General features: G+C 35.2%; 1 protein-coding gene across 1 annotated transcript; it reads left to right on the forward strand.

Moving 5' to 3' along the window:
- The first annotated feature begins 10722 nt into the window (after nucleotides 1-10722).
- Nucleotides 10723-11782, forward strand: LOC127106074 (transcription factor bHLH30). Its single transcript, XM_051043355.1, has 2 exons — nucleotides 10723-11111; nucleotides 11271-11782. Exons 1-2 carry the CDS (start codon nucleotides 10827-10829, stop codon nucleotides 11742-11744), a joined length of 759 nt encoding a protein of 252 aa, XP_050899312.1. The 5' UTR covers nucleotides 10723-10826; the 3' UTR covers nucleotides 11745-11782.
- Nucleotides 11783-13148: the final 1366 nt, after the last annotated feature.

A 13148-nucleotide genomic window follows, 5' to 3' on the forward strand; every position in this document is an offset into this window, starting at 1 on the left:
TCATAGCACTGAGGCAGAGCAGTCACGGTTTTCATAAGACCAACTGTCTTAATTAACTCCATGACTTCCTTTACTTCACTTGCTTCTTTTCCCAATTCTCTTTCAACAGCTACTCTTCTTTGAGTCACAAACTTCCATTTGGCAGCACCACCTTCCACGTGAAACGAGATATTGTCAAGATGAACAACAGCCACTTTGTTTGGAGACTTCTTTATAGACTTCCATTTAACAGGGGAAATGTCTGAGACATCATATTCGACATCCTCATCAGATTCAGACCTCTCACTCTCCTTCATCTTCATGACCTCTACTTTACTCCAAGTCTTGGAGGGACCTATACCAGCAACCCTTTTCTCCTTCCTACCAGTCCTTATCTCAGCCATACTCTTCCTTTTTCTCAGTCTATTAGCTACACTTGTTTTCACCAGATTGACCAACATGTCATCTTCTTCCTCAGACCCTTCTTCCTCAATGTCTTGAGCAGTGTCAGGGGACATACTAGGTAAGTTTCTTCCAAGAGAACATAGTCCCTCAGCAGCTACTTCCTTTTCTGTTTTAGATGAGTCACCATCTTTCTTAGCTCGGGTTTCCACCTCAGGTGAGGGTTTCCTTTTGGACAGAGGGGTAAAAATGTCCTTAACTCCATGCTCTTCATTCAGTATCCTGGTAACTAGGTTTCTTATGATGCAATCCGTAGAGTGCATGTCCTCTTTACCAGGCGATTCTTCAGGAGTGTTGTCTTGTTTAGCTTTAGCCATGGACGGGGAGCATGGAAAGTCACCTGGTATCATACGCAGAGGGGTTGCGTCTATCAGCTCCTCTTCTAAAAATTCCATGGAGGAAGTTCTAGTATGAATGGATTTTGAGCTAGATGCTGACGGATGTTGAGACATGTTGTTGAACTTTTGAGAAAACTTTATTTGCCCTAGCAGAGGTTCTTTGAGAAGTTTAATGAGGATGGAAAGAATTGTGTTCAGGCAGAGAGTGCATATGAAATAGATGCTATTTCCAATACTAGGAGATGATTCATTATTAATGTGGCAGATAATATTTTTCTTGCCTTTTCCACTCCACATTAATTGCCATATTTTCTCAAGAAGCCAAGCCCCTAATTTTCCCTTTTCCTCATACAGGTCCTTTGCAGTCAGGTTGTCATAATACAATGTCATAGCATTGAGTGTGACATTGTAGATAATTCTCAGCAATTTCATCCACCCTGGTTGAGCATTGTTGTTTTCAACTGACATAGTTCCTTGTGTCTCAGTTCCAGCAAAGCTCTTACTAACTTCAGACTTCATACCACCAATCATGTGTTCAGGCGTTTGTGCCATCATGACCTTTTCTTCCTTGAGGTTAGGTGTTAGCACCCTTATCTGACACTTTTCCTTTCCCTTGATGATTCTTCTTGCAACTGTACTCATCTCAGAGGGGTTATCCATTTGAGAGCTCCATATGTAGCAGTTATTGTTGGTCCTGATTCCTTTCATAATTACTTCACTGTCTTTGTTCACAATCAGACATTCAGTTTTAGTGAAGATGATATTCAGACCTTGATCCCCTAGTTGACTGATGCTTATTAGATTTGAAGTCAAGCCCTTGACCAGTAGAATATTGTCAAGTTTAGGAGCTCCAGGACACTCAAGCTTGCCTATCCCCTTTATTTCACCTTTAGCTCCATCACCGAAGGTTACATAGCTTAAGTCATGAGGGTGAAGGTCAGTAATCAAGTCTGAGTTCCCAGTCATGTGTCTAGAGCATCCACTATCAAAATACCATTCTTCTTTGAGAGCCATTAGACTTGTGACACTAGTCTTAGGAACCCATTGCTTCTTGTTGATAGGCTTGTGATGTTTGGGTTTGGGTTGATAGTGGATCTGTTGATGACCATGGCTAGGATAACCATACAGCTTATAACAGGAAGACTTAGAGTGTCCAGCTTTCCCACAGGAATGACATCTCCATCTTTGGTGCTTGCCATACTGCTGTTTTCTCTTTTGCTGATGAAGGTGGGTAGGGTAACCATACAGCTTATAGCAGAAGGCCCTTGAGTGTCCAAATTTCCTACAGTAATGACATCTCCATCTTAGGTGTTTGTATTTTTGTTGTTCTTTCTTCTGATGGTGTGACATATGATGTGACATCTTGGAACTGCTCTTACTATTGCTGCATTTAGGTTTAGCTTGAGGTTTGCAGCCAGTGTAGCTACTTTCAGCCTTGGTTTTATGGAACCCTAATCCAGATTTGACTCCTGTACTTTGTCTAGTTTGAAGAATCTTGTCTAAGGAGTCAGATCCATTGTTCAGCATCCTTACATACTTGGTTGTCTCTTCTAGTTTTGAGTTTAAGAGCACAACTTCAGTCTTTAGCTTGAGGATAGTTTCCACATGTTCTGCTTTTTCTTTCTCCAGTTGGACTATCTTCTGGATCTCAACTTGTTGATCTTCATCTAGCTTGACCTTTAGAGCCACAACTTCTGTTTTCAATTTGGAGATGGTTAAGCAGTCACAAGATTTACAACCTCTTCAGTATCACTCTCATCAGACCATGTGGCAGCAAGACTCATCTTCTGTTTCTTAAGGTAGGTCCCACATTCAGTCCTGATGTGTCCATACCCATCACATTCATAGCACTGAACCTCTTTTCCTTCTTTGGGCTTCTCATTTGCTCTTGTTTTTCTTCCAGCATTGTTGGATTTACTGATGTCAGACGCGATGTTCTTGACATTTGCCTTGGATCTGACATCCATTTCCTTAACAATCTGTTAAACTGTCTCCCCAGCATAGCAACTTCATTTGCCCATTCTTTATCCACATCTTGACTGTTTTCCTCTTCTGTGTTGGAAACAAAGGCAATGCTCTTGGTTTTCTTTTCAGTTTCCTCAATCAATCCCATCTCAAAGGTTTGGAGGGAGCCAATTAACTCATCTACCCTCATGTTGAAGATGTCTTGAGACTCTTCTATGGCAGTCACCTTCATTGCAAATCTCTTAGGGAGTGACCTAAGTATTTTTCTCACTAACTTTTCATCTGTCATCTTCTCTCCCAGGGCTCTTGAGGCATTACTTATCTCAAGGATACTCATGTGGAATTCATGAATGTTTTCATCTTCTTTCATCCTTAAGTTTTCAAACTTGGAGGTGAGCAGCTGAAGTCTAGACATCTTTACCCTAGAGGTGCCTTCATGAGTGGTCTTGAGAATGTCCCAAGCATCTTTGGCCACTTCACAGTTATTTACCAGCCTGAAAATATTCTTGTCTACACCATTGAATATTGCATTCAATGCTTTAGAGTTTCCAAGAGCAAGATCATCCTCCTCCTTGGACCATTGTTCTTCAGGCTTCTTTTCAGTAGTGGCTTCTCCTTCTTTAGTGACTACAGGGTGCACCCATCCTGTCAAGACAACTTTCCAAGCCTTGTTATCAAGGGATTTTAAAAACGCTACCAGTCTAGGTTTCCAATAGTCATAGTTAGAACCATCCAGGATTGGTGTCCTATGAACAAATCCTCCATCTCTTTCCATTGTACCAGAAAGTATTGCTCTGGTATCAGATATAAGATGTCGAAGGTAATGTCACGACACTGATATCTGGTTATAAACAATGGATAAACAGAAACAGAATGGTAAAGCAAATAACACAAGCAATTGTTAACCCAGTTCGGTGCAACTCACCTACGTCTGGGGACTACCAAGCCAGAAAGGAAATCCACTAAAATAGAATTAGTTCAAAGACTATCCGTACACTTCACCAAGTTACAGTCTTTCTCACCTAATCTTTACCCGTGCAATTTCTACCTAAGCACTCTTAAATATGAGAACCCACTCACTTCCCTTACAATCACACACCCGTGATTTTAAACAACAATCCCTTGTGAAAAGAAAATACTTTTCAATTACAATATTCTTGATTTTACTTCATAGTTTCAATCAAGAAGACACACTCTTGATCTTGCTTCAAAGCTTTGATCAAGAAGACAAATCAGTCCAATTCAATCATCAATGGATGACTTGAATGACCTACACACACAAACCCTAGCTCTCTCTCTAAATTTCGCTCAGTATTGGTTGTGTATCCAAACAGGTTTTCTGAGTCCCTTTTTATAGAAACATTGGACAACTTGAAAACCCTAAATATATTTTCCAATCAAATCTTTTCATATCAGCTGTAAAGATCTCCTTGGAAAATAAACAAATCTGGTTGATTTCCCTGATAGAATGCGCCAGCTAGCCATATCTTCAATCAACCAATGATTGCCACCAATTGTGCAATCACAAAACACCAGACATTCACACTAAATGTTCTGTGTACAGGATGTCATGACATCGGGTCTGACATCTGGAAAAATCATGCATAATCCAGTTTCCTTTTATAGCAGGTACAACCATATCAGTTACCATGACAATGTGTATGTCATCTGAAACAATCCTGCAGCATATGTCTTCCATATAAGCTCCAGCAGGTACAACCAATATTAGAAGCTCTGTAAGTGGCATTCTAAAACAATCCTGCTTGCATATGTTCTTCAACTCCAGCAGGTACATAGGAAATCTCATGTTAAGACATCACACATGACATCTTGTGAACACTCTTTATTTTACCAAAATTGCTGCCAACACTTAGAATCAACAGAGGAGATATGAAAATATGTAGAGTACCAACGCTTGACAATATTGTTGACCCACTGACAAAGCCTCTTGCGCAGCAGAAGCATGATGGCCATACTAGATCAATGGGCATTAGGGATATGCCTGATTGGCTCTAGTGCTAGTGGGAGATTGTTGGTGTAAGCCCTAGAGGCCAATACTTTTGGTACTTGTATCGAATTATTTATTAATTATAAAAGGCTTTTTCTTTATTATGTTTGTTTAATAAAGTCCCTAGAATAGCTAGTCCGTTTAATGTATCAAGTATGACTTAATCATGAGATCACGTTAAAGATAAGGACACTGTTCTTAAAGTATCCGTAGTCGAGCTTTATTGTGAAGTGGGATAACATTAAAGCATTAAGACTATTATATTTGTAGACTGATGATCACATCTCATGGATCATGGATAAAGAGTTATCAAGTCTTAAACATATGTATGAATATTAAGAGTAATATTTATACTAGATTGACCCGCTATGAGAATACTATATAGAAAGTTATGCAAAGTGTCATAAGTTATTCTCATGGTGATAATGGTGTATACCACTCTTCGACCTGAAACCACTGTGGACCCTAGATGTAGAGTCGAATGCTTTATTGTTGATCCAATGTTGTCCGTAACTGGATAACCATAAAGACAGTTGATGGGTACTCCACAAAGCATGCTGAGGGACATGAGTGTCCTAGATGGAATTTGCCCATCCTGCGTAACAGGATAAATATCTATGGGCCCAATATTGAACTGGACAAGGATGACACGGTCTATGCCTTGTGTTCAATATAGACATAAGGGCAAATGGGTAATTATACACATAATTATTATCACAGAAGGATTTGTCAAATCACATGACATTTTCGTGACTTGGGTAGCAGTGATGTGTTGCTAGATACCGCTCACTGTTTATTATGTTAAATGTGTGATTTAATATAATTGCCAACGTCGAGAAAATCTACAGGGTCACACACAAAGGACGAATTGATGAGAGATAGAGTAACTAAGGAACACCGTAAGGTACGGTGCACTTAAATGGAATACGAAATATGGTAAGGTACCACACACTTAAGTGATTTTGAGCATATTATAAGATATGGGCCAAAATACACTTAAGTGGGCTTTTTAGCTTGAAGTCCACACATGTGGTTCTATAAATAGAACCCTTGGGTAGAAGCATTGTCACTCAATTTGGAATTTCGTTTCCCTCTCTCTCTCACTCAAAGCCTTCATTCGTAGCAGCTAGCACTGAGATTGAAGGAATCCGTTCGTGTGGACTGAGTAGAGGCGTTGTCATCGTTCAATGTTCATGATCGCCACAAGAGGTAACGATTCTATCACTGATCATGCCCATTCGTAAGGATCATTAAAGGAGAAAATTTTTAATTCCGCTGCACCTTGGATGGCAATTCTCCTTCAACTTTTTCAAGACTTCAAAGACAACCTCAGCGTCCGTCCACCTCCCGCTTCAATTGCGGGGGAGTATTAGAATATCTCTATAATTAGTATAATTATTAGGATATCTCTATAATTGGTATACATCATAATTTTATATTATTAGCTTCCAAAATAGACACTGTCATACTTTTATATAATGAGTATTCTTATCAATGAAAAGGCATGGATTAAATTACTTACAATCATTACCATACAAATGCAAGTTGAAACATTCAAACTTAGAATAATCACTCAATGCTTTTTCAAGCCATTTCAAAAACAAAATTTGAGAGCAAACACAAAAAATTATATACAATATAGACAAGTTTATATACAAGTATCTATACATTATACACAAATGTATCAAGCTTAAAAAAGATAAAAACTATTGTGATGCTTTCAATAACTAAACACCAATCCCCCGACAACGACGCCATTTTTTTGAAGCGGTAAAGCAGCAAGCAAAAGTAAGTATTTTGATATTTATCGTCTCCACAAAAATTAGTGTGATATCAATGTCGTTCAACAGTCTCTACTATTTTAAGTTTTGGTTTGTAAGATTTGAATTTAAAGTTAAGCTATGTAAAACGAATGAATAAATAAATAAAGCTTCAGGGAGATTTGAGAGCTTTACATGATTGAATTTCATCCACAGATCGAACATGAAATATATCAACCAGTTATGCACAATCTAAACACTTATCAATATCATCATGTATCGCTCACAACATGGTTCGTGTCTAAACTTCCATCGAGAGTTCAATTGTATTGTCTAATCGATGATCTCTCAGCCTATCAAACAATACAAAGCATTGAGATTCGATACTGATGTGAATGTTAAACCTAAATCTAAGAGAGTTTAGCGTCTAACAGATGATTATCTTAGATCGAGATTCGAATAGTAATTTTTAATAACAATTCAAATCAATGGATAAACTAGTAAGCAAGGATAACATCGATATAGATTCATAAATAGATTATACATAACGCCATGATTACTAAAAATACATATTTTAACAGTAAACTTACATGCAATCCCAATAAGAAAAATATTTAAGAAAAGAATGAAGATGAACAAACATCCATCGCGATTTCCCAGCGATGGAGGCAAATCCAACTTCGGATCTCTAAGAAGCACCATCCACTTGTTATTATCTAAGTATCTATCTCTCCAAACTAAAAAATGGTGGTGATGAAAATGGGGTTAAAAGTTCCCAAAACCATAACCTAAAAATATGATTTGGATCTATTTATACAAAATTGAGAATTTACTGTCTCGCCCGGCGAACTCATCCTCGCCCGGCAAAAGTCACTTTATTGCCCATCTGTCACTCAGAAATGCATCAAACCGCCTTTGGAAAATATCTACATTCGCCCGATGACCAAGGTCTCGCTCGGCGAACTCAAGTTCGCCAAACCTCTCCTGACTACTAAGATGCAATTTTGCCTCTGTCCAAAGTCTGGAAGGCCTCGCCCGGAGAGCTCACTTCCTCTTCGCCAATGCTCACCCGACGACCAAGCCTCATTTCGAACAAATTTTCTTTGCTCATAACTTCTTAGTTTTGTATCTTTATTATTTGTTTCCTACACACTTAGCATACATATCAAGGATACCAAAGCCAAATTAAAAATATATAACTTTCTATAAAAAATCGGAGAAATTAATCATTGAAATCGCAAATTAGAGTTGAAAAATGTGAAGTTTTTATGTACAAAAATAGTCAAAATTTGCACTTATCAGTGACCATTAGAATGTTCAACTCTAATATTTTAGATGTCAAATAAACATCATAATACGGAAAAAATTAAGGTAAGTACTTATGTCACTTAATTATAATTAGTATAATATTTTTAAAGATCACTCAGGTTACATTGTGTTGTAAGACAATCATATAGTGTTTCAACAATATACTTTAAAAATTCAATTGACTTATAAGTTGTTATTGCTTAAATAAAATATATACAATTTATGTTAAAAGGTCCACTAATCAAATACTATACATATAAGGTCATTCATATGATTGTTGTCATTAAGATGTCTTATATTAGTAGGAGTCACTCCTTCTTTATATTTTATAATATTTTTCTTATATCAGTTCATACTTTATGTTAACATTATCTGCATAAATAAAGTTTACGAGATTATTATTGTTATAATCATTTGTGCAAATATTGAATTTGCACACTTCAATTTTATCTCAATAAAGACTTCAACTTGACCCGTTGGAAATAAACATGATCTAGAGATCATATTACATGAGATTTCCATTGTAATCATCCATATCAATCTATATCATCAAGTACATTGATGGGGTGGTTGTCGAGGTTCCGCTACGTTATAAGTCAGTGACGACAACCATGATGATCCTATTATTGATGTATGAGGTGGATCAACTTATAAAATTGAAATCTAAAGATAAATATCATTTAAATGCGCGCCTAAATTTTTTTGATATAATAATAAAGATATATTGTCAAAGTAGGAGATTGTTGAAATATTTTATATTTAAATATTATTTAATTCTTATATTTTAATAAGGGCATACATGTTTAGATTAATTATATTATTTATTTATTAAATTAAGAGTCTTAATTAATTAACTGGTCAAATAAAGTTGAAAAGGTTAATTAAATTTTTATTTAATATTTAATTAATTAATTAGTTGGATATGATCTCAAATATGAACGGATGTCAAGATGACTCATTTCAAAAGAATAAGAAGTCTAATTGGTCATGATATATATATATATATATATATATATATATATATATATATATATATATATATATATATATATATATATATCATGGTCCATAATATATCGTACAACAAACAAATTATCTTTTTCCTCCCCGTGGAGAGTGTTCAAGGTATTATGGCTACAAATTGAGGAAGATTCACAAGTCAATAAGTGTTAGTCACTTGTCTTTACACTTTTGTGTTTCAGAATTACCGTTGTCACTTCTTCGAAAGCTATCTCATTGAATCCGTCCAGGTACCTATATTCCTTAATAGATCAATATGTTGTAGGTTTTAATGTTGTGTGTATGCATGCTCATATGTTTGTTTCGCTTCCGCCTTAAATTATGATAATAGTTTTGATCTTTATATTGAGCATGCATAAACATCTATTATGAAATTAATTTCAACAGAAATTCGTTCAAAGAACCATAAATTAACTCAGCGAATATTTTTCGATCCATAATTCATTGAAATGCATAATATAACCAAACCACCTATCCCAATGGGAGGAAGTGGGGCTTTAGGCGTGGAGACGAGGACCGACGAAACGCCATTGGTCGTTGGGGCAACATTTTGATGAACAGTTGGTTGAGATGATTTGGGAGATTACATTGTTGCCGGTGAGAGAAGTTAATTGTGAGAAGTTAATTGTGATCAAATTCGTTGATAAAAATGGTTGCGATGGTTCAATAGGAGAATTTTGTAAAAATCAAGAAACTATTCTCATAGAAGGCACCATTATTCTAGGGTGGAACAAGAATTTTAATTGTCTGTGTGGAAGGTCTCTGACATGGTGGCGAAATCTTCGAGGGATGGAGATGAGGGTGTAATTACCCGGTTAATACTATAACACTCCAGTGAGTGAAGTTAGAGAAGAAGAACTTACAAGTATGTTATGAATTGTTTTTTTGGTAGGGTGTGAAGCTACGCTACGACGGGTAGAACCGTCCCGATGAGTGCAACACCTGATACGTGAGATCGTTGGATGGACTCCTTAGAAGGGTATACTTGTTTATCGGTCTAAGTGGGTGGAGTTTTGAATTGGGATTAATATTGAAGTCGGTTTTATTGAGACATTTGGGTGGGTCCAGGAAGGAAAAAATATAATTGATTGAAGGTAGTTATCTAAAAAGACACCTTATTTAGAATTATAAATTTGAATGTTTGACAATATACTCAAACTTTATTACTATGTGTTTACAAATTGCTAATTAACACATAACCAAATGGAATATTTCCAAATCCAATACAACATATTTACTTGAAGTAGGTAATTAACTAGTATCCACACTCTTTTCTAAGAACAGAGTATATATACTTTATTGCAAAGGTCCAAGTCTAGACGTGAATTTGGAGACAACCCTGAAAATCGTGTTAGCACCAGTTAAAAGTTGAGAACGACAACATAAATTAATTTAAACAGAACAAAACTTCCATTGACATTAAGAAAAAAGGTGTGTGAATCTAATTGGACATGTTCTCTTCTTTTGTGTCTATCAATTGTGGACAATGGTTACAATATAGTGTGCTTGCAGACGTGGAAGAGACGGAAAAGCAAATTGTGACAATAATAAAACCAATTGAGAGATCACAAGAGATCTAAATTGCTGCTAATGCTGTTCTATAATATTGTTACTAATGATTTAATGACAAATAATAGATTTTGTATCTCTCATTACTCAATAAGATTCCCTTCAAAATTTGCTAAAATCAGCATTTGGCATTATTCAATATGATTTTATAGTGGATTGTGTGACGATTTGATTGAACTAAACATAAAAAGAAACATTGATGTTTGATTCTATATGATCCTAGTATGGATAAAATATTGAAATTAAACATTTTCAATATTATAATCAGAAATTTCTGATAAATGTTATCAGACTCGAAATATTAGTCTATGTTTTGCTTCACTTGTACACTGACAACTCTGACAGAGAACAAACATCTCCTATTCCATTGTTTCCAAGGTTGTTGTTCACAATTTAGTACTATTTTTGGCTATAGAAATGGAAGATTTTGATTGGGGTTATGATATACTTGGAGATGCCACTAATGGTTTTCAAGTAAACAATGGTGTTATTGGAAATGGGTATGGTTCATCTTTCTCTCTGGTTTTGGATAGAGAGAGAGGAATGCTTGTGGAAACACCTTCTAAAATGGAACAAAAGGGTGTGTCTACTGAGAGAACCGCTGAAGCTTTGAAGAATCACAGTGATGCAGAGAGAAGAAGAAGAGCGAGAATTAATTCACATCTGGATACACTTCGCAGCGTCATTCCAGGTGCTTTGAAGGTTAGTTAGTTTATCATAATCCGTTTTTAATCTCTCTTTGTTAATCATTAATGTTGAAGCTGAACCTCTCAGAGACTGAAACTTTCAGAAGTTCAGTCTCTGAGAACTTCAGCTTCAATAATTGATAAAACCAATTAATCGTCCTTTTTGTGATTACAGATGGACAAAGCGTCATTACTCGGTGAAGTTATTCGACATTTAAAAGAGGTGAAAAGGAATGCAACACATGCTTGTGAAGGTTTAATGATACCAAAGGACGACGATGAAATAAGTGTTGAAGAACAAGAATGTGGATTCAATGGTTTTCGTTATTCAATTAAAGCATCATTGTGTTGTGAGTATCAACCTGGTTTATTGTCTAGTATAAGACAAGCACTCGAGGCTCTTCGTCTCGTAATCATGAAGGCGGATATTGCGACTTTTGGTGGAAGAATGAAGAATGTGTTCATTGTAATTAGCTGTGAGGAACAGAATTTTGATGATGCTGAATACAGACAGTTTCTTGCTGGTTCTGTTTATCAAGCTCTTAAGTCTGTGATTAATAGATTTTCTGTTTCACAGGATATGTTGGGAGCTAGAAAAAGAAGGAGGGTTTCTATATTTAGTTCTTCATCTTTGGAAGATTTCTTATAAGTTGTTTTCTCTAGTGATTTGGATCTCTATATATTTCATACCAAGCTTAAATGTAATTTCTTGTAACATGTAAACTCATGTACACATGCTCTAATGTTGTTGTTCCAATCTTTCTGGTGTGCTTGAATTTTGAGTTTTTGATATACTTAATTTTCTAATGGTTGTTGTTACAGTAGTAAACATTTTTACCAAATCTAAGGTTTTTGTTTCAAATAATTAATATATAGAAAATTATTAGAGAAACCATCCTTGAATGTCAATTTGCATTAGGTAGTCGGAATTTCGGAAAAGATTGTTTTGTTTAAGGCCTCGTAGATGGAAAATTTTCCTTTAAGAAATAGAGATAATAAATAAAGTTCTCGAAGGCACTTCAGAAACACGGAAAGAGATATTTTTTAAGTCCCTATTTATTATTTTATAGAAAAACTTAATCTATATGTAATATTAAAAAAATGAGAAAGATACGAATAATTATTTTAAAAATTTTAATCTTTAAAATTTTTTGATTATCATAACTCTTAGGAATAAAGTTCAAATCGTCAGAAATCGATATTGTTAGATTGAACATCATCATAATTAGATTGGACATAATCATAAGGGTTTGAACTTTGATACTTATGATTGTATATGAGTTTCTAGTAGTTATTATTATTTTGTCTCCAATTAAAGAAAAATATTATTAAAATAATAGATTTATCTTATATAATTAATTTTTTTAATTATTTAATACTAATTTGATTATAAATAGTATATTTAGCTTTTTATTCTTTTATGTTTATGAATATGGAGAAAGTCTTCGAGAAGAAAAATATTAGAATTGCATATATTTAAACAACTTAATTGAAATACACGGACAATGTAAAAGAATTTTACATTGTCAGTTAATCATAAATATTGGATATTGAAACAAGTTTGACTTTTATTTTAAAAACCTATAAAGTAATGCAAACGGGTGATAGTGATGAATCAATAGTGTAAAACTTTTTATACTGACGGTGCATAGTAAAATTAATCCCTTTAAAGAATTTAATATATGAATAAAGGGATATCGACCGGTGTGTCGGCACATAATTGAGAGGCGAACGATTTTTCCATTATAATAAATTTGCATCAATATTCAACCATAAACTCCTATTTAAATTTTAAATGTATTCACAACACACATGTAAAAGTTATTATCGAGATGCATATTTTTTTAACGGAAATCTAATACTAGAATGAGAAATAGATTTGGAGGTGGGGAAAGAGATGCATCATCTGACTCCGTCCCGCCCCCACCTTGGGCAGAGCGAGACAACATAGTTGATGGTGCAGACCTAAAACTTTGATGTAACCGCAAAATAATGAGGGCTAGTGAGGGCAGACTCGTGATCATTGCACCTTTAAAACCTAAAAAAAAAAAAA

The sequence above is a fragment of the Lathyrus oleraceus genome, chromosome 7 (genome assembly GCF_024323335.1).
Source record: "Lathyrus oleraceus cultivar Zhongwan6 chromosome 7, CAAS_Psat_ZW6_1.0, whole genome shotgun sequence".
Lineage (NCBI taxonomy): Eukaryota > Viridiplantae > Streptophyta > Magnoliopsida > Fabales > Fabaceae > Lathyrus > Lathyrus oleraceus.

What these genes read in the sequence shown, in the direction of transcription:
- LOC127106074 (XM_051043355.1), top strand. Translation starts at nt 10,827, where the DNA reads ATGGAAGATTTTGATTGGGGTTATGATATACTTGGAGATGCCACTAAT. An exon ending in TCATTCCAGGTGCTTTGAAG is followed by an intron (nt 11,112 to 11,270) that starts GTTAGTTAGTTT and finishes TTGTGATTACAG; the next exon opens with ATGGACAAAGCGTCATTACT.